At 43.6% G+C, this 22,323-nt stretch overlaps 1 protein-coding gene across 3 annotated transcripts; it reads right to left on the bottom strand.

Moving 5' to 3' along the window:
• Nucleotides 1–7,744: 7,744 nt before the first annotated feature.
• On the bottom strand, nucleotides 7,745–21,455 carry VDAC3 (voltage dependent anion channel 3). 3 transcript variants are annotated; one of them, XM_059384511.1, is made up of 9 exons: nucleotides 21,372–21,455; nucleotides 18,377–18,445; nucleotides 17,225–17,274; nucleotides 14,190–14,342; nucleotides 13,402–13,454; nucleotides 11,227–11,454; nucleotides 9,593–9,743; nucleotides 8,705–8,762; nucleotides 7,745–8,267 (listed from the first exon to the last, which is right to left on the bottom strand). In XM_059384511.1, the coding sequence occupies exons 2-9, from the start codon at nucleotides 18,441–18,443 to the stop codon at nucleotides 8,176–8,178; spliced, it is 852 nt and encodes a 283-aa protein (XP_059240494.1). In that variant the 5' UTR covers nucleotides 18,444–18,445; nucleotides 21,372–21,455; the 3' UTR covers nucleotides 7,745–8,175. The 3 variants fall into 3 exon arrangements, with proteins under 3 accessions (XP_059240494.1, XP_059240495.1, XP_059240496.1); XM_059384512.1 differs by lacking the exon at nucleotides 21,372–21,455 and adding an exon at nucleotides 21,075–21,357; XM_059384513.1 differs by lacking the exon at nucleotides 21,372–21,455 and adding an exon at nucleotides 20,522–20,541 and having other exon boundaries at nucleotides 8,189–8,267; nucleotides 8,701–8,762.
• Between the last annotated feature and the right edge of the window lie 868 nt (nucleotides 21,456–22,323).

Here is a 22,323-nt window from a genome sequence, read left to right as displayed (position 1 = left end):
TTTTAAAGTGACATTCGAGGCCTTTCATTTCCCCACTTCTGATAAAACCATAGATTCAAGAAAACGTTCGATTTCCTCCTAAGTTTATAAGAACAATAACAGCAAAACAGTGCCAGCTCTCCAGTGGCGTCCTGAGAAAAAGGCCGCAGGAGCAGAGGCCCGGGAACCCAGGGGGGACGAAGGTCACACGTTCACAGAGCCTCGGAATGACTGAGCACGAAGCGGGTCTGGAGCACCTCTCCCTGGCCTGTCAACCTGACAGAGCGGGTGTCATCCCCATCCCCCGTCCCTTCCCCACGAGGGCCAGGGGGCAGACGAGCTCTGGCAGAGGATGGGTCACCTAGGAGGGGCGCGCGTACGCTGGGAAGGGGCTCCCCTGCCCTGGCCGCCAGAAAGTGTCTCATCTGAGCCTCTCGTCAGCAGCCTCTTCCTGTGAAAATGCACACACTCCTCAGACCAGGGGAACTCTGAGGACCCCCACATCTTCACTGGGACCTGGTCACCAGGTCACCGTCTGTGGAAGAGAGCTGCGTGGGGCTGCGGAGCGCCGTGGAGACCCTGCCTCCCCCGTGGCTGCCGGGCCCCCTCAAGGGGCAGAGTCTGCAGGGGGGACAGGCAACAGCTTCCAAAGGAGCTTGAAACTCCCCAGTCATTGCTCTTTTACTTTATTTTCTGCCTTTCTGAGAGGACTGAGCTTTTGAGCAAATATGTAAACACACTTACTCATTTTTAACAAGATAATTTTTAAAATTAAGTCCTCTTGGCTCCTCCGAATAAGCTGCAGGATTAAAAAGAAAACAAAAGAAACCCAACCTTTCCATCATTCAGAGAATGTGGCCTGTCAAGTTCTAGGGTGTCGGGGAGTTCATCCGGTTACATAGTGAGGCAGGAAGAGGGCTCTGGAAGGTCCTGCAGTGTGTGCCATGGAGCCCTCGGGTGGGGGAGACCGCGTTCACGCTGCGCCTTCAAGTGCTCCTGCCGGAGGGGGTCCTGGAGTCGGGGAGGGCTGGGCCCCCACCCTGTTCCTCACCGGGGCTCCAAGGCCTCACGTGGGGCTGAGAGGAGCTCTGGGGGGACGGTGTAGGGAAAGGGGCCGCTCCGGGCCTGGCTCAGAATAGGGCTCCACACACTCGCGTGTGTACCGTGCCTTGTTTTGTGGACGATTCCCCTCAGGTGGACTGCTTGGAGGAAAACTTTAAATTAGATGATGGAGAAAACGAATAGGAAATAAGCCACAGTTCGTTGGACAAGACAAAACAGCCAGAGACTACAAGAAAGCGGAGAATGGGTTCTCTGGGGCTAGGTGGAAGAAGATTGAGGAGACCTGCGGGAGCCGGTTCAGTTCTCACGCAGGGGCGAGATGTAGCCCTGTCCTTGGATTATCACCCTCTTAGAGCTTTTCCTAGCACTTCATCCTTTATTATGGAAAAGACAACGAAACAACCCTGATGCCTATTATGAAACAAAGGGGACAGTCACCTCCGTGATCCCCCCACGTTGAGACGTCGGCACACCCGGAGCCGGCCAGGCACTGGGGAGACGAAGGCATAGCATGGGAAGACGTTTAGGCGGCCAAATGGACAGAGGACCAGAGCAAGCCCCAGGCTTCCCGAGCTCCTCTCAGCCTCTCCCTCTGAGCAGCTGTCAGACCGTGTCCTCAACTGTGGTCTCTAGAAAAAGGGAGGACTGTGCCGTAGGCCTGGGAGGAGGGTCCGAGAAGGAACCCTGGCAGGGGATTAAGAACCTGGAAGCCCAAGAGGAAAGGGTGGGAGGTTTCTCCTGCCTGTATTTATAAAGGGAGCATGAGGGATTCAATCTGATTTAAAGTAAGGAGTTCCAGACTTAACAAAGGTGATCAGCTGTTCTCTCATCTCTACTGGCTAGAACAAATAAGAGAACTTAAGAGCGCAAAAGGGGTTTGGGCTACAGTGGGATGGGCAGTTGCCTTGCCTTTCCCCAAGGCTTGAGATTTGGAGGTTCAGAGGAAACCCAACTGTAGATGTACCAAATCAGAAGTTGGTAGCGTGTTTGGGAAGGGAGGTCAAAAAGGAGCCAGACTCACCTGTCAGTCGGAAGGCCCCGGGACTCCACAACAGCGCCATCATCTTCTCATGGCAGTGACAACAGCGACACCCAGTGGGGTCCAGTGCAATTGCAACCGTGACCGTCTTCCCAGCCAGAACCTTTGTAAATTGCGGCAGTGAAATCACCTCCCGGAATAATAATTATACCGTAATTCAGAGAGGCGCTGCAAATGGCAGTATCCGTCTCTTTGATGGCCGCAGGAAAATACGAGTACTCTAAGGAGAACTTCAGTCTGTATGCAGAAATCCCCACAGCTTGGAAGCCAAGCCAGGCCCACCTGCCTACTGGCTCATTTTCATCCATTTCAGTAAACACGTGTCGGCCTGGCCACTGGAGGTAGGGAGGCAAAAAGACCTCTGGTAGTTCACAGGCAGGAGCGGGGGAGGGGTAAGCATAAAGGCAGTACAGTGTGATTGTTGCCTTCAGGGTGGGGAAGCCTTCACCAAAGAGGAAGACATTGGGCGGAAACTCCAGGTGCAAAGTGGACAGTGAGAGCATTGGGGTCACTTTGGGAATCAGAGGTTTTAGAAGCCCGCAGACCCTCCGAGAAGAAGGTCTGACTGCAGCTTGCCGGAAATGTTTGAAGGTCACGAGGGCCGTCTGAGATGTGGCTAAGCTCTGGGAACAGCCTTCGGAGGCAGCTGTCAGGAAGATAGGACCAGTCATTTTCAAGAGCCGAGGGCAGTGGGCACGTGGGGATCCCAGGAGCTGTGCTGAAGCACAGACTCCACTCCCCCAGCACCTCGAGGTCTGCACCCGTTTGCTCAGCGGACAAGCCCCGGCCCTGGGAGCTCACACACTCTGAATGCTGTCCTGTTCTCGGGGTCTCCCGCGACGTGGCAAGCCTACCGTCCGGCCTCTCTTCACCCTCGTAGTCCCTCCACCAGGAGCAGGAGGGGCCGTGAATGGTACATTTGGGAAGAATGAACTGGGCATGTTGGGGTTGGTTCCTTCCTCTGGGAAGCGCTAGAAATCCCTGTCCTCCGTTCCACCCTGCCTGGGCCTGGGGGAGGCCTGCCCTGGCCCAATGCTGCTGTCACTCTCGCCCTCAGCGAGTGTCAAGTAGCCTTCATCAGACGATACGGCTTTTGGCTTCTGTCCACTGACACCGTGTCCTCATTTACCTTTTGTTTAGAACCTGAGGAAGAATGGTGCTATTATGTGACCCCCTTTATTCTGAGAAGGCCTGTGAGGCTATCAGAATCTCCGAGGACAGGCAGATGTCATCTGAAAAAGCTACTCACACAACGCCAGGGTGTAGAAGCAGAGAAGGCTGAGGATGGAACCGAATGTCCACATTTAAGGGAAGGCAAAAGAGAAGACGATTCGATTCTAAAGGGCAACAGCGGAGAGTTCACAGAGCATGCGCCCTCAGAGCCTGTTCTCTTACAGGGAAGATGGGCTTCCCGTGCAGCAAACACGGCAGCCCTCCTGTGTGTGCAGGGACCCAACACTGGGGCAGCCCACAAACAGCTTCAGCTGTCTTAGAGCGCCTCCCGGCCGAGGTTCCAGAACCCGGGGGCTGGGCCATGTTACTGGTGAGCTTCCAAGAACAGACACTTAGTAAGGAAACTTTGGGACATTAGCACTGCCCTCTGTTCCTTCAGCAGTGTTGCTCAGGGTATGAAGATGGACTAGCAATGCATCGTGTTGGCTTCTGATCTCCTGGAGAGCTGATCTTTAAAATGAGATGTGCGGGGCGCCCGGGCGGCTCAGTTGGCTAAGCGTCTGCCTTTGGTTCCTGTCATGACCCGGACTTCCTGTCGGGCTCCCTGTTCTGTGGGGAGTCTGCTTCTCCTTCTCCCCCTCCCCCCTGCCCTCTCTCAAATAAATAAAATCTTTAAAAAATAAATAAATATGATATGTAAACATCAATGTCTTAAAAATTAATAAAGACCTCACACCTATTAGTTTATCATAAGAAACACCAGTACTTTGATCTGTTTGGGTAACTCTCCTAAGGGTGGTAGGAGCCTCTGGTATTTCTTGCCTTGGCCAATGCCTTGGGGCTCACTGTCCCCTCAGACTAGGGGACACGTTTTCTGCTGAACTGCACTCACACTGACCACCCATTAGATATGGGGCCCACTGTGCTGCCACAAGGGGCTGTTCGCCTTTTTAAACAATAGTAATTAGGAAAGTATTTCCCTAATTACAGAAATAAATTTACTTTAGAAAACGAGAAAAATATAATAAAGTATAAAATCAATAAAAATTATTCATGATTCCAACTTCCTGAAATAATGAATATTAATATTTTGGAGTATTTTCTCCTATTTCCTTATATACTTTTTTAAAAAAATATTTGAGAGAGAGAGAGAGAACATGAGCGGGGACGGGGATGCAGGGGGGGGAGAGAGACTCTCAAGCAGACTCCCCAGTGATTGCAGAGCCTGATGGGGGCTCAAGCCCATGACCCTGAGATCATGACCTGAGCCAAAACCAAGAGTCAGATCCTTAACAAACTGACCCACTCAGGTGCCCCAACATACACTTTTTAAAAAAGTATAAAAAAGTTCATTTTACTCTGCTTTTTCTATTTAAATTCTATTGTGAACAATCCTCAATGGTTATTCTTCTTCAAAAACCTGATTTTTAATGACTAAACAATGTGCCACTGGATGAATATACATACCATCATTTAACCATGCCCGTTACACATGTGGAAATGTTACACATTTTCTCTATAATCAAGAACTCCACGATGAGCATCTCTAATGATTTCCTTAAGGCAAATTCCTAAGAGCAGAGTCACTGAATCAAAGAGTCCACTGACATAAAATACATATAAACTAGAACGTCAGTTCTGTGTTCCCAGGTGCAAAGCTGACAGGCTATGGTTAAGGCCAAAATAAGTTACCTTGAGAGTAAAGCTCAAAAGGCAACACCAAGGGTCCTAGCAGTGTCCTGAACAAGTCAATTCAAAATTTAAATAGAATCAAATTAATGCCCTAGGAGTTACAGGCTAATCTGGGGGGAAAGGAGATGAAGAAGGAGAATGAGGAGGAGACAGCTGGGGGCGGAGGGGACAGAGGTGCTTGTGTGCATTTCACGGAGAGAGGGAGCTACTGAGAACCCCACTGTGAAAACCACCAGGAACTGCTCTATCCTAGACCACCTCTCATGGCTTTCCTTCCTGGACTGCTGGACTCCAAGATGTCTGCATTAAGACTGTGTCATACAAGGTGACCCCGGCATAAGCTCCGGAAGCATGCCAGTCCGTCTGCGACAAGCTGCACACCACGAAGCAGGGGGCGTGGGCAGCAGTGGCCGGCCCGCCTCAGCGCACCCCCCACCCCGCCCCAGCGCTCGGGCTGCGCGGGGTTCTGCTGGCGACAGCTAACTGGACACGGGGGCCGACAGCCGGAACGAAGTTGTCGTTTTCTCCTCTCACTCCCTTTTCCTTTGCTGTGGTACTTTATCTCCTGTAGTGGTGGTTCAGTCCACAAAGATAATGAGAAAGTCAAATTACATCATGTGGTTGGTGTCACAGATCTCTTCCAACAGAAGGGGTGGTGAATGGAATTTGGCTGCTAGTAAAGATGATCTTTGCGGGGGGAAGGTGGGGAATATCTTGCCGCGCTAACATTTTTCAAAAAGCAACCATTGTGTCTACTTGTAGGACTCATCTGGAAACTGAGCAAGAATCCGAATAGGCCAATCAGGTTATTAAATGACCAGTAAATATGTGAAAACAGCTCCATCTCAATGGCAATTAGGGAAATACAAATGAAAATAAGATGCCATTTCTCATTTCTAAGACTGGTAAAATTACTGAAGTTTGAGGCCACATTTGAGGATGTGGAAAATGGGCACTCTTGACCACCAATGGTAGAAATATAACTTGATATAAATTTCTGAAGGACAATTTCGTACTACTTATTAAATGTATATGCCCTATGATTTAGCAATCTCAAATTTAGTTAAGAGGAAATAGAACTAAAAATTTAGTTCTTCAAGAGCTCCCAGCTGGCTTGGTTGGTACAGAGCATGTGACTCTTGTGAGTTCAAGCCCCATGCTGGGTGTAGAGATTACTTAAAAATAAAAAAGTCTGAGTTCTTCCACTGACCTAGTTATATTCCAAGTGCTCAACAGCCACATCTGCCTAGTGGCGACCATATGAGGCAAAGCAGACAGATCATTTTCACCATCAGAGAAAGATCTAGGCAGCGCTGCTATGGAAATATTTACAAAAGTGGACAAAGATATTCAATGCAGTAGTGTTTATAAACCAAACAATGTAATACAGTAAAAAGGGGAATAGTTAATATCACCTTTATAAGTCAAATAGAATAAAGAAATGTGAGGCAGAGCTAGCTATATAAACAAACAGAAAGAAGACTGTTTGGTATGTCAGATTTAAATGTACATTGTAGGGCTCCTGGCTGGCTCAGTTGGTTACAGCATGTGACTTTTGAACTCAGGGTTGTAAATTCAAGCCCCATGTTGGGTATAGCCATGACTTAAAAATAAAATCTTAAAAAAAATAAAATAAATGGGTGCCTGGTTGGCTCAGTCAGTTAAGTGGCTGCCTTCAGCTCAGGTCACGATCCCAGGGTCCTGGGATCGAGCCCCGCATCGGGCTCCCTGCTTGGCAGAAGTCTGCTTCTCCCTCTCCCACTCCCCCTACTTGTGCTCCCTGTCTCTGTCAAACAAACAAATAAAATCTTCTAAGAAAATAAAATAAAGGGGTGCCTGGGTGGCTCAGTGGGTTAAAGCCTCTGCCTTCGGCTCAGGTCATGATCCCAGAGTCCAGGGATCGAGCCCCGCATCAGGCTCTCTGCTTAGCGGGGAGCCTGCTTCCTCCTCTCTCTCTGCCTGCCTCTCTGCCTACTTGTGATCTCTCTCTGTCAAATAAATAAATAAAATCTTAAAAAAAAAAAAAAGTAAAATAAAATATACTGCAAAACAAGATGTGCATTTTCACATTTTATAAAGATATTTATGTAATCTCTAAAGACACTGAAAAATATTTGCAAGCATTGAACTGCTAGAGATAGTAGATAAAGGGACTGGAGAGAGGAAGGGGAATCCTCATTTTTGTGTCTGTGTGCATTTGTTGCAACCAGCATATATTGTTTTTAGAAAGAGATTTCAAAAAAGAGTTCTGTTTTTAGAGGGGAAGATATTTACCCGTAAGCCCTAAAGGTATTACAGCCTATTCATTTCTTTTTGAAGCTGGTATCTCCATTCTTTGGTTATTGTATCTCTAGATCCAGTACTTTCCTGAGGCCCTAAAGGGAGCCACAGATGGGTCTCCTCCAGCCCTGGCCTCCTCCTACCAATCTCTTGCCCACAGCATTTCCCCTACTATATTCTTCCCTCTGCCCATCCTTCTGCTCACTCCCCTCCCCCGCTCTTTCTCAGCCGCTTACACCATCAGTAGGACCCTGCTTTACCACAGTGCCGTAGGACGCAGGCACCCCAGCAGATGTGCCTCTGCCCGGTGGAACAAACCTCCTGGTTTCAGTCCTCGGCCTGAGTGCAGAAGGGCAGCGGGCCGGATAAACGAGAGCGGAAGGGGAAGCGAGAGCACTCGCATGTCAGACGTACCCCTCTAAATACAAATCCCACCCACCACCGATGAGAGGATTTTTTCAAAACAAAACCAATCATACCAAATACAAGAAAACCACCACAAGCAAGTCACATGAGCGATTATGTTCCAAATGTGATGGGTTTATTTTATTTTACTCTGATGCAAAACCAAAGATTCCACTACAGCACAGAGACCAATATATTAAAAGGTCATGAAAAAGTGGCGTGGGACATGCAGGACGTGATGTACTGGAGGACCGGGTCATTTCCTTTGTAACATGACACTACACTGTCGCTGAGGAACACATTAAAAATAACACTGCGGAACTCAACTGAAATGTGGCACAAACATGACAACTTCCAGGCATGCCTTCAAGTACCTCCCTTTGGATGGACTTGCGATCTCTAGACTTCAGTGTGGGGAGGATTACAATTCTTTGGAAGAATAAAAAGTTCACACTTTTGAAATTTCACAGAAGAATTTTAAGGCCAAAACATAGTGGGTTCTCTTCACCTCCAGGGACAAATCGGATGCTTTATTCAAAACCACGTTAAGCTTCTAGTTCAAATCCCAACCCAACCTTGTGACCTCCTGCATTGAAGTTCTTTCCGTCGATTAAAGCTGACAGGGTCAGTTTGACGCCTGGGAAGAAGAAGACACCACAATCACTCGTTATAGCAAGAATTACAAGCTTATCTTCCATTTTCTAGAAACAACAGACAGAGTCAAGGGATAGATTACAGCCGGGTATGAGAGTTACAGGCATTCAGGTCCGAATAAATCAACCCAGGTTATCTATAATCCTCTGATCTGCAATAAGCAAAGCATAATCACGGCAAATCACCTGGAGTTCAGGGTTAAGAAAAATGCATCACAAGCCAGAGTGACCAAATTATAGTAAGAAATCTATAAAGACTTGTTAAGCACAGGCACTTGGATCGGTTTTACTTTGTATAAACAATCAACTGTGACAAAATGGTCTGAATTGACCTACAGTTGATTGTAGGTTTTATAGGTTATTTTCATTATTTCTCCATTACCTCCAACCCACGCTCATTGTTATTAATTCCTTTACTCACCCGGTCGAAGGGTCTGAGTATAACCCAGTCCGATCAGGCTGGCATTATTTACTTTAGCCTAAGATTAGGAGATAAAATAGAAACAGTTAGAAAATAATCAACTTCATAATATGTAAGTCCAGTACAACCACTATTTCATGCAGCAGATTTCCAAAACTAAAGCAAATTTGGGCCAATCTAGAACTACCAAAACTGAAAATTTAATTAATAAAAAGGTAGAAGTCTCTTCAGTTAATAGGACTGGTAGGGATAGTAGGGTCCTTGAGAATGCACGCTTAAAGGCCTCAAGCAAAATTTTTAAAACACTGTGCATCCAAACACCCCTGGTGTACTGAATTTTTTGAGATGTCAGCTTACAAACTCAGACCATGGTTAGAACATGAACTCTGGTGAGAGAAGATCTGGATTCCAATCTTGACACTGCCACTTACTTGGGGCTCTGGGCAAGTTACCTGACCTTTCCAAGTCTCAGTTCCCTCATCTATAAAATGGGCATAAGGATACTACTCACCACATGGAGTAGTTGGGAGGATTAAATGAGATATTACACATTAAGCCCTTAGCACAGTACCTGAAATTTGAGAGCTCAATTAGTGTCATTATTAATAAGAATTACTAATACCAACAGGAATAGTAATCAAATCCCATGAATTTACAGATAAGAAAATTTTGAGGCCAAAGAGATGACTCCACAAGGTCAGACAACAGCCAAATAATTATAGGAAGAACTAGGACTAGAATCCACATTCCTGGACTTGAGGTATAATACTCTTTTCACTATACAATGACCGGCTCACTAAAATCAATAAAGAACATGCACACACACCAACCAAATCACAACACTCATTGACAACTTAGCGGAAACCCAATCTCACAGCACGTTCTTACAGACAGAGAAGTTCTATAGTCCAGCTTGTATTTAGCAGCGATGCCAAAACGGGTGTTGTTACTGCCGGCCGTCCAAGCAAGGTTTATTGACGTTTCTATCTTCTCGTTAACCTTCTGGTAGATAGACCCTCCAAATTCAGTGCCATCATTCCTATTTTAATAGTATAAGAAAAAGTCATACCTAGTTTGTACCACTCTTATGATATGGAAACAAATTCCAAGACTGTTTAGACAAGGATCTCATTTTCCAACTCCCCTATTTCAGCAAACTTCTAGTATAAATGACTCCCAAAGAAAACAAGGAACTAAATCCAGTTATGTAATTTATACTGGCTAATTAAAATGTAATTAACATTTGATTCATTTACTCAGCTCCCCACAATGTAAATTTCTTAGACATATGTCAGTTATGCACAAAGGTAGATACTTCAGGGAAATATGATCTATGAGTCTATGAGATGTTGAAAGAATTCAGAAGCCTGAAAGTATAGTTCAATAAAGATTTCTGCAAAACAAAAAACACAGCAGTACAAGAATAAGCCACTTCTGAACTTTACTTGAAACATCCCTGAGTCCAAAAGCACCACCCCCACAATACCTAGAGCGTACTGCTCTAGAGACATGCCTAAGTTATTGCTTTTAAGCATCCCAGAACTTAGCTCCTGAGTTTTCAAGGTTTTCCCGATTGTACTGTTTCATCAGTTTTAACGCCACTGTCTATACCACTGCTTGACTTTATTTCAGGCATCATAGTGACCTGGAATGTCTAGTGGAGAGCAATCTAACACTTCCAAAACACAGAGTTCTTCCTTTACCTTTTTTTTCCCTGGTATATTAACAGTGCCCAGTAGGCCAAGACATAAACTATAATTTAAAAGTTCAAATTCGGGGCGCCTGGGTGGCTCAGTGGGTTAAAGCCTCTGCCTTTAGCTCAGGTCATGATCCCAGGGTCCTGGGATCGAGCCCCACATCGGGCTCTCTGCTCAGCTGGGAGCCTGCTTTCTCCTCTCTCTCTGCCTGCTTGTGATGTCTGTCAAATAAATAAAATCTTAAAAGAAATAAAAAAATAAAAGTTCAAATTCATTTAACCAAGAGGATGCAACCTACAGAATTGAATCCAGGATTGCTTTGAGGATTTCTCCTTCTTATGAATGCCATAGGGCGGCTGGGTTGTGACCAAGAATACCAAAAGCCTCCGCAGAATCACTGGGGATGGTCTAGGATGGTCCATCAATTACACGGTTGCTCTTCATGATCCAGACCTACTTCCCGATACTGCCACGCTGAGTAAGGCACCAGAGGAAGCAGAAATATCTCCACAGGATCCCTTTTATCAGAAGGCGACCTATGCCCGGGCTCTCTCCCTCCTAGTGGTTCTTGTAACAGATTCTAGACCTCCTTAAAGTTTGGTGTACAGGCTGAGAGGCTAGTAACTACCAGTAGCACAGCACAATCACCAAGTGCACTAACCCTGGGCAGTGTTTTATTGATTGGGAAGAGAGTACAGTGAGGCTGGATGTCCACCAAAGCATACTAAATGCAGGAACGATCATTTCTAACCTTCTCGACATGCTAATGGCTACCCTCTTCTTGGACAACGGCACCAGTAAAGGCGGAATAAATTATAAACTCACACATGAGTGTGCAGCTGGAAGTCCGCAGCCTTGTAACCCAGGGCGAAATTATTCTGTGACAGTTTGGATTTGGCTGTGTCAAAACTCATCTGATAGCCAGCAAGCCAACCTTCAAAAGCTAACACAGCCCAGCCATAGATGGTTGGTCCAGAAAAATCAATATCAACATTACTGCCAAGACTGAAACAATCCCGTTTATACGAGGCCTTCAATTTTCCACTCTTCTTTCTGTAAGAAATAAAAACATGAGTTTCTACTACCGTCCAGAGTAAGATCCCCTCTTTCCACCAATATAAATATTATTTTGATAAATGGCATACATATAATAAAGTTTCAAATGACTTAGCACTACAAATATAATTTTGTTAGGATTAGAAATGCATATACTGGGGCCCGTGGGTGACTCAGTTGGTTAAAGCATCTGCCTTCAACTCAAGTCGTGATCCCAGGGTCCTGGGATAGAGCCCCGCATCAGGTTCAATGCTCAGTGGGGTCTGCTTTTCCCACCACTTGTGCTCTCTTTCGTGTGCGCACTCTCTCTAATAAATAAAATCTTTAAAAAGAAAAGAAAGAAACACATATACTATTCTTACCTATTCTTCACTGTAAGTTCAAATGATAGCATATATCATGATTAAGATCATAAAGGCATGAATAAAAGTATAAAAAGGAATAAGCTACCTCAGTATCAAATGGTCTGAATATATATTTATTCATGAGAACCCAAATTTCTTTAAATGTTTTTAAAATGCCAAATGCTATAAAACATAACACTTGGGGCGCCTGGGTGGCTCAGTGGTTAAATCCTCTGCCTTCGGCTCGGGTCATGATCTCAGGGTCCTGGGATCCAGCCCCACATGGGGTTCTCTGCTCAGCAGGGAACCTGCTTCCTCCTCTCTCTCTCCCTGCCTCTCTGCCTACTTGTGATCTCTGCCTGTCATATAAATAAATAAAATCTTTAAAAAAAAAAAAAAGTAACACTTGACAGACATACTTCACTTCTAAGTAATTAACCTATCATGAAGAGAAGTGTATTTTTCTTTTAAGGATACAGTCCTTTAGTAAACATATTCATTTTTCCTTAAGGTCAGTGTTTTCTCCCTGGACAACATTAGATGGATGGAAGAGACGCATATAATTCTGAAGAATGGTACTGAAAACATGAAATTGGTTTTTATCATCTTTGTCCTTAATCAGGCTTCTGAGAATATTTGTCTGGACGATAACTCAACTGTGTGGCAGGAATGATACACATGTTGTTACAGCTGAAGAAAAATGCCACTTTGCCCTTTTCTAGCACCAGCCCATGGGAGGCAGATAGGAAACAACATGACCCCTGTTTTTTAGACAAAGAAATTGAAGCACAGAGGTTAGGAGGTTTCTAAAGGCTAAAAAAAAGGACGTCGGTAGCAGAACTATTGCTTATAGCTGTCCACAGCCAGGAGATTACACTGTTTTCTTAAGAAATTAACCTCTCAGTGAAATACCACATCCATGAATCTTAGAAGCACTTAAGAAATATCTAGTTTTGGGGGTGCATGGGTGGCTCAGTGGGTTAATAAGCCGCTGCCTTCGGGCTCAGGTCATGGTCTCAGGGTCCTGGGATCGAGCCCCACATCAGCTCTCTCCTCAGCAGGGAGACTGCTTCGGTCTGCCTCTCTGCCTACTTGCGATCTCTCTCTCTGTCAAAGAAATAAATAAAACCTTTAAAACAAAAACAAAAAGAAGAAATATCTAGTTTTGGAACGCCTGCTGGCTCAGTTAGTAGAGCATGCAACACTTGGTCTCACAATGAGTGAGAGAGTGTAGAGCCCCACAATGAGTGTAGAGATTACTTGAACAGAAAATCTTAAAAAAAAAAAAAAAGAAAGAAAAGAAAGAAAGAAAAAGAAATATCTAGTCTCAAAACCTTCTAGCTCCTGAACTTTTCCTATAATGTGCCTCTGGACTAGCTTTGTATTTTGTTCATCTGTTCAATTTTCAAATCAAAACTTTACCCTACTTCAAAGGAGTCCTCCTATCTCTTTACTGTACACACAAGGTCCTCTGGTATTCCTAACAGCAACCTCCTAAGTTTTCCCTGGATCTAAACGTTTCATTGCAATTCCCCAGTCTAAAGTGCTCTCTCCCTACAGTCTACAAAAACATTTCAGAAAATGGGGTTTGGATAATTACCCTGTGTTCGGTACAAATATGGTATCAAGAGTCAGTTTCAACCCTTCAGCCAACTGAAAAAGATTTAAAATAAACAATTAGTAATTTTCTGGTTTTTTGACCAAATATTGTTACTTACTAAATTATGTCTTTATCCTTCCCCTCCGCCTTAACTCCAGGTTTCATCAGATTCTCTCACCAAAAATCAGGTTTAAATGTATAGGTTAAATTCTATCACAGCCAATAACATTAATTACAGTAAAATAACAACAAAATTCCAATACAACCAAGTAATCTTGTTACTCTCTTGAAATTACTGTAATGAGATAACCCAACATTTAACAAGTCAACCTAAGGAATTTATTCAGTTATTCATATGGTAGCGTGCATGTAGACATACCTCAAAAAACAGTGCCCTGTACATAGCAAATACTTAACGAGTATCTGCTGATAATTTTTTCTCTGTGAAGACATGATAGAATTTAGAAACAGTTTTCTATGGAGCCAATTTTGCAACAATTACAAAAAAAAAAAAAATCAAACTACCTCACTATGAATAGTTTGGTTTACCCAGGAGAGGCTCAGTTATAAACAGAACTGGTCAGAACAAAGATGTAATGTGCTAATTATGCACTCACAAAGATGTATTTCTAGAAATCTAAGACATATCAAAGATGGCCACATGCAGAGAAAAAATATGGCTATTATCTAGGTTATAAGATCTCACTCACACTGTATTTGGGGTTTACAGATCATTTTATCTGCAAGATAAATTTAACCTACAAATAACTCCTAATGCTTTCTCTTACCTTATTCTCCAAAGAGATTTCTGTTCCAAGAGTATTGTCTGTATTCCATTTCTGAGTGAAGGTAAGTCCATAGTTACAGACCTTATATTTGGTCTCTAGGTTGCCTGACGCTTTCCCTGTATCAGTGTAGGCATGACCAGAAGTAGAAAATTCCTGATAAGCAAGAAGAATAATTACTTTAAAATCAACTCATCAAACAGAAAAAATTTCAGAAAGTAGTGTTGAATGCATCAGAAACCAATACAGTTTGTTACCACAAAGTATTTCCTGCTTTCTTATTTCTAAAGTTTAATCAGTTTCAGATCTTTCCACTGTTACAGCTCTCTTACTGATACTTCTTGTTCCACATACTCTTACTAAAATGGGAATCTTAACTTCTTTCCTTTAGAACACAAATATCTTTACTGAATTGCCTTTACTAAAAAGAAGAAATATGGAATCTTAAACATTTTACTTTCGTGACTTGAAAAAAGATTACTCATTCTCTATCACATCTTTCAAACTATTTGTTAATTTTAAAGTCCTTAAAAATCCCCAAACACCAGAAAGGATTACCCACCCTCTTTTTTTTTTTTTTTTAAGATTTTATTTCTTTATTTGAGGGGTTGGGGAGTGAGTGAGCATGCAAGAGCAGAGGGAGGGAGAAGGGAGCCACATGGGGCTCAGTTCCAAGGCGCTGGGATCATGACCTGAGCCAAAGGCAGACCCTTAACCGACTGATCCACCCAGGTGTTCCAGCCCTACCCTCTTTTAAGAGAACTTCAGTGCATTAGATTTTTTATTTTTATTGTGGTAAAATATATCTAACATAAAATTTACCATTTTTAAGTATGCAGTTCAGTGGCATGAAGTACAGTTACACTGTCACAAAAACTTTATTGCTTTGGACCACAAAACTATCGGGAAAACTTCTGGTATAAACAATCTCAATACTTGAAAGTATGGACCCATTTTTCACAACAGAACGGAATGGCATAACTTGTCTTTCTCCCTTCTCCACCATCTACCTTTTAAAGTGCTTTCTATCAAATAGTTACTATGAACACCTCAAAGTATATCCTCCTCCCTAGTTAGGTGTCGTTTTAGTCATATGACAATGAGCAATAGGAAACAGATCTCCCTCTAAAAGGAAGCAAACAGTCAACACCTGTCACTGACAATCTATGAACTGTCAAGAAATAAACCTTCTGATGGGCCCTGTTTTCAGAGAACATTTCTGAAATGCTGCCAGCAGTCATGAAATGCTGCCAGCCCTGAGCAGGTCTGTGTCACTGCCCGCAATATGAATCCTTTACCAAATAGCCTGTTCCCTAGCTCTAGCTCTAAGGCTGATGAAACAACTGGGAAACTATGATCTGTTTATCAACAGCACGCAGGAAATTTTCCAAGAGAGTATCATGCTGCACACTTTAGGGCAAGACCTCAGCACAAAATGACAAAATGTGAGTCATGTTTAATAGTCCACACAATGCGAGCACTGCTTTCTTTAGTAAATCCAACTTTCCAGTGTTTTATTTTTCATATATGTCCCTCATAAACTTGAAAGTATAGCATAGATAAACCTCAATTTCTGTGTTAGGAAAACTTCACACACACAACTAAGGTAGAAGTGTAGTTAGTCTACATCTTTTCCTTGTTACCATTATTTCTTAGTTTGAAGTTCTCTCAAAAGTCTAAAATACCTGAAGAACAAATCTTAAAGAAAAGGCCAGAATTTTTCTAAGTTAAAAAGTTTAATTGCCTCACCATTGCTTTAGTTTTTCTCTAACTTCTTCATTAGATCAAACAGTGCAAAATACATTTATAACATGCACATAGTATCTACAGCTCTACAGTAAAGGCTAGCATGCGACGAAACCACCAAAAAAATGTTATGTGAAGTAGATGGTATATAATACAAATATTAAGTGCAATCTAAGAATGGACTGCAATGGATGAATGGAGCAATGGATGAAATTTATCCTAAATCAATACCAGAGACCAAAAGCAGCCATAAAAGCAAGCACACAAATATGCTCTGTTTTTTCTTACCATCTAAATGAACAGTCCCACACCACAGCAGCATGGAAAGGAGATAAAATTTTAGTCGATGATTTTTGCAACACAAACCTAACTTGACCAAATTCTGAAACCCTATTCAGTTAGTATAATATTTCTCTTTTAACAGAACCATGTAACAATATGCCATCCAGCAGTAGCTGCATATGTATTTATTTACCACTACAAAAACCCAGGAAGAAAATGATAGTGACAAACCAGGAGTATGAGACAAAGTATCGTAAGAATTCCACATTCCTTTAGCTCCTCTTAATTAAATTATTGTTATCTGGAAATAAAATTAGCACTGGTTTAAACAGGTAAATACTAAAAAGATATGCTATATGCTATCGGTGAGCAGAAACCAGAGAATACAGTGAATGTAAAGTTAATCTATTTGCCAGATTTACTGAATAAAAGTTCTGGTTATTCTGGTTAATGGTACTTTGAAAATATGCCTGTATCCTTTACTATATTCTTAACTTCCAGTAAAAAAGACCTTACAAACATCCAATGAAAACTGTAGATTAAGCCTTTGTATGAATTTAGTTCTACATTTGTTTTGACCAATCATGCAGGGACAGACTATAATTTGTTTCTGTAAGAGGGCAATAAAACCTACTTGAACCCATCATAATGGAAGTAAGGTTTTTAGTACCCACATATGTATTCATGAAAGTATAAAGATACGATATGGGTCAAAAAAACACATATATTTTATATCTCCTGAGAATAAAACTCAGCATATTCTTATTATGAGGGGAAGAATTCTTATTATTATTCTAATTATGAGAACATTTCTTCTCCCCCAAAATTCAACCTGATTGTCTAAGGCGAAGGCAAAGATGCTCACTGAAATCTGAGAGTATGACGAAACCGTAGGGAGGACAGCATAGTGCCAAATGTACACTGACTCACAGATCTAGACTAAACAATTTTTTAACAGGTTCCTTTAAGTTAATTATGCTACATCTATTAAAATTATATTGGATACTCACCACTCCACTACAGGACTTGGTTTTCAGATCTATTTTGACCATGCCAAATCCTAGGCGAAAAGAAAAATACAGTAATATACAAAATGTGATATTCACTCCAGTTTTTTTTTTTTTTAACAATTTTTATTTTATTTGACAGAGAGAGAGAGATCACAAGTAGGGAGAGAGGCAGGCAGAGAGAGGGGTAAGCAGCCTCCCTGCTGAACAGAGAGTCCTTGCTCCCAGGACCCTGAGACTATGACCCTGAAGGCAGAGGCTTAACCCATTGAGCCACCCAGACGCCCCTTCACTCCAGTTTTTACAACTTAGAGATTATGAAAACAGTCCATATACCCTCTATATGGAAAATACACAGTATCCTCAACAGGTGAGAGTTCCATTAAAAACTGAATTATGAAATAAGTATAATTTTTAAGCTCTCAAAGAAAAAAATTATCAGAAAATATTATGCTTATGTAAGTATAGACTTAATTATACTAGTTAATAAGAAAAATCAAATGTATATGGCACAAAAATTAAAAAACTATATTTTAAAAATCAAAACCAGGGACACCTGGGTGGCTCAAGTCATTAAGCATCTGCCTTGGCTCAGGTCATGATCCCAGGGTCTGGGATCAAGCCACACATTGGGCTCCCTGTTCCGTGGGAAGCGTGCTTCTCCTTCTCCCACTCCCCCTGCTTGTGTTTCCTCTCTTGCTGTGTCTCTCTCATCAAATAAATAAATAAAATTTTAAAAATATATATATCCATTTGGGATCAAGAATATGTTACATCAAAGAAGTCAAAAGTTCTATCTTCATGCTCATAAAAATACCCATTATTTGGAGGAGAAAAATGTACTCCCCACTTTAACTGTCTCCAGAACTGGCCAGAAGAGACAAAAGTATTACAAATTTCTATTACTTCATCTTAGAAATAACATTAAACATGCAAATGTATATGCATGCATATTTGTATTATTTGCTTTTAACGCTTGTAAGGCACTCTACCTCTAATTGAGTAACTAATCTGTTGATAGTTATCCCCTTAAATCTTGTGAAGTAGATTAATATTAACTTAACCTCATTTTACTAGCACTGCATCTTGCATATAGTAATAAGCATTCAACACTAACCCTTACCCCAAATTGGAAATGTACAAAAGCACACCTACCATATCCTTTATTGAAGACATCCTTCGCGGCCTTTCCTAGGTCACAGTAAGTCGGCGTGTTACACATATCTTATGAAGAAAAATAAGGACAAAGGAACAAAAAGAGCCATTTAATATTTACTCACCCAAAGTCTTAGTATTTAGCCCTGTGAGAAGAGGTGTACGGTTTTCTCTGCCTGTGCATCATTAATGCTCACACCCTAATGCAAGCAAAGTTAGGAGAAGGCATTCTGCTTCTTTACGAAGAACTTTCCAGGGGCGCCAGGGTGTCTCAGTTGGTTAAACAACTGCCTTGGTTCAGGGCATGGTCCTAGGGTCTGGGATTGAGCCCCACATCGACTCCCTGCTCAGTGAAGAGCCAGCTTCTCCCTCTCCCTCTGCCTGCCACTCGGCCTACTTGTGCGCTCTCTCTCTCTCTGTGTCAGATACAAAGAACTTCCCAGAATATGGCATAATAAGAAGATTTTTTTCATGAGATTCACAGAGATCATCTTTCTGACTGCATTTCAAAGAAACATTTCTCAGAGGCTGAAGAAGAAGCTTTGTTAAAAATTTTTTTTCTTTCTTTTTTTTTTTTTTAATTTACTTGACAGACAGAGATTCACAAGTAGGCAGAGAGGCAGGCAGAGAGAGAGGAAGGAAAGCAGGCTCCTTGCTGAACAGAGAGCCCGATGCGGGGCTCGATCCCAGAACCCTGGGATCATGACCTGAGCCGAAAGCAGAGGCTTAACCCACTGAGCCACCCAGGCGCCCCAGGAGAAGCTTTGTTAAATTGGACTTTCTACTTTAAAAATCTATATATACATATATATGCAAACTTTACATTAGAAAAACATTTCTTGTGCTGTTATAAAGCCAAGAGCAACTAAAGTGACAAAGTAAAACTGTTTTGAAGAACTGTAAGAATAGATGCATTAAAAATCTTCAGGGTTAACATTTTTGCCACTGTGAAACTCAGCTCTTTTAAAATATTTACCATACTAATTGGAATGCATTCATTCAGAATATGTTCTCTCTCAAAGCTCTTTTAAAAATAAAATTACACAATCTTACCCATTAACCGCAAACAGGATAAATTCTACCTGCAGCAATTCTGCTTACCAAAAACTGGTGTATACTCTAAAGTCAAAGCCTTCAAAAATCAAAGGTGCCTTCAGTTTTCACCTTACCTACTTCTACTGCAATATGGCTCTCATGTTGAAGTTCTCAGAAGCTCTGTCTACATGGATAAACATACCACCCCTCTGCCCTCTTGTCCTGCAAACAGCCTCAAGAGCCACATCTAGCCAACTGTAGAACCATCTCAAGCAGTACCATTAGTCCAATACCAGAAAAATACAAGAAAAATCCAGAGCACCAGCTATCCCATGAAATTACTGTCTGAATTATCTACACAATCAAACTAATAATTACTTATATTCAGCCTGGCTCTTAAGCTGCCCCTCTACTAAGTTTCTGCCTATACCATCATATCTGAACACAACATATGCTTATGATGCACTTTTTTTTTTTTTTTTTAATTTATTTGTCAGAGAGAGAGGAGCGAGAGCGAGCACAGGCAGACAGAGTTGCAGGCAGAAGCAGAGGGAAAAGCAGGCTCCCTGCCAAGCAAGAAACCCGATGTGGGACTCGATCCCAGGACGCTGGGATCATGACCTGAGCTGAAGGCAGCTGCTTAACCAACTGAGCCACCCAGGCGTCCCTATGATGCACTTTTTAATTGTGATTTAAAATTTGTTCCTAATCTAAACCTGTCAAATATGACAGACATACGTTAAGAGGGTGAAGTATAATACAAAATATATATATAAAAGAGTATAGTAAAGGTCAAAGAGAAAATAACGACTCACACGGTAATAAAACTTGGTCCTAAGTCAGGGTTTCAGAGTTCACTTCCAGGGCAATTCTTTTACAATTCAATTTCCTGCATTCAAATTATCAATTCTAGACTATTTACACATTGCCAATGCAATCTGATACTACTCTTTTATAATTTCAGCCGATGCTGGTATCTGATGTAATTTGCCAGAAGTCTAAACATGAGGAGGTTGGTATAGAAAGGCAGGCCCTATATAGTCAAATAAAAATGTTAAGTCTTTACAGTCTGGATTTTCATCTACTGACAAGAGAAAAGATACACTTAACTGTTTAGAAACATCCATCTGACGACAGTCTTTTAGCATTTTGCTCTATTTTTTCAAAGACACTTTGCAAAAGTGTAGCCGGTTTAGTTTACTAAGTGATCTCAATTCTGCCTAGTTCAAGCTTACTTTTTCAGGCCCGTGATTCTGATGGAAAATGCACTGCTGGTATGATCAAGCAAAAAACAGAGAAGACAGAGACTTCATGTCACTGGGGAGTCAAGCTATCATCGCACATTTCTATCAGCTCTACAAAATGCACCCGTTGCTCGTTGGCATGCACAACGCACGAGGTTGCTGTAGATGCAGACAGCCGGGGAAGGGTTAATTAGGTAACACTGCTTTACACAATTACTAACTTGACAGTCAAGAGCCCCTTTTGTTCCCCGTTTCGCCGCCTTCAGCTGCACACACAGCATCCTCCCCTTGGCGATAAGGAGTGCTACAGGGCTCCCCTGATACTGGACAACAATTCCAGAGAGGAAGCTGGGGGCGGGGGGGGGGGGTGGGGTGGGGTGGGTTTAGGGTTCGAGGACCCAACTTCCCTAGAAACCAACCTCCTTTCTGGCCTGACGCCTACAAAGTCCAGCGGGCCCACCAGCAAGGGAGACGGCGCTCCACGCGCCGCTCCCCACGACAGCGTCGCGGCTCCATCCCCTGAGGCGGTCAGGGGAGCAAGGTCCCCTCTGCAGTCCGCAGCCCGCCGGGGCCCACGCCCCGTGAGGCTCCTCTCTCCCTTCCGAGCCCCCCGGTAGGCTCGCCTCCCGCTCGTCCCCTGCTCGGTGGCGGGCCGCTACCCACCCCGGCCCCACCGTGCTGCGGGCCGCCCGGCCCACGGTCTCGAGTCCCCTCACCTCCAACTAGAGGGCCTGGCTCCGCTCTGCCAGGGCAACGCTGAAGGTCTTCTTCAAACCAACGCCGTCCGCGCCTGCGCGGCCTCACGCTCCCCCGCGGCGCCTGCGCGCCCCTACCCGCCCCTCCCGCGCACGGCGTTTGCGCCGCAGTGTCGCGCCGGGGTCGCGCGCCGGGGGTCTGAGCGCCGAGAGGAACTTAGGACCCAACTGTCCGGCTCCGTGTGCGCGCGTGCGCGTGCGCGGGAGAGCCCGGCGAGCAGGTGGCAGGAGCGGGAGTCGACGCCGGCGGAGAGGCCCGGGGGACCCACCTCTGTCCCTGAAGGGGCCCGCTCTCGCGAGAACGCCCGGAGGTTACTAGTTACTGTTGCCATGGGAGGGTCTGCGGGGTCGGGGAGGACCTGGGACGCCCCCGGCGGATGCTGTGACCGGGCCTGTTTGTCAGATGCCGAGAAGATCTTCACGGGAATTTCGTCTCCGGAGGACTAAAATTCAAGAATGCGACCCTTAGTCCATCTCAGCTTGAGGATGCGTCAACGGGGCGTCTTACCCCCGAGGGGTAAGTGACGTGACTTATCCAAGATCACACAGGTAGCGACAGGTTGTAATTCAAAGGGAGAGAGACGGAGGAGAAAGCTCTTCTTTAGAGAAGAATACCAACTAATAAATAGAGAAGAAATTATAGAAAGAGAAAATCATCACTCCGGACCACCAATTTCAGGAAAAAGTTATCCACAGATGCTAGACATTTGAAGACAGTCACGCAGTTCCAAAGCGTCAGCCTACAGACTCCTTACTGAAGAGAAAAAGAGACCTTCACTGGGAGAAGTCACCCTTTACCAAGCAAGCAAACTGACCAGGACCAGGGATGGTACAGGCCGTGTCACCTGCTCCCCGTGTGATGCTCGGAGGTCACAAAGGTATTATTCTCGCTAAAGTTGTGACTCTATTCATG

This window comes from Mustela nigripes, chromosome 18, assembly GCF_022355385.1.
Source record: "Mustela nigripes isolate SB6536 chromosome 18, MUSNIG.SB6536, whole genome shotgun sequence".
Lineage (NCBI taxonomy): Eukaryota > Metazoa > Chordata > Mammalia > Carnivora > Mustelidae > Mustela > Mustela nigripes.
This window is presented reverse-complemented; position numbering and strand designations above follow the sequence as displayed.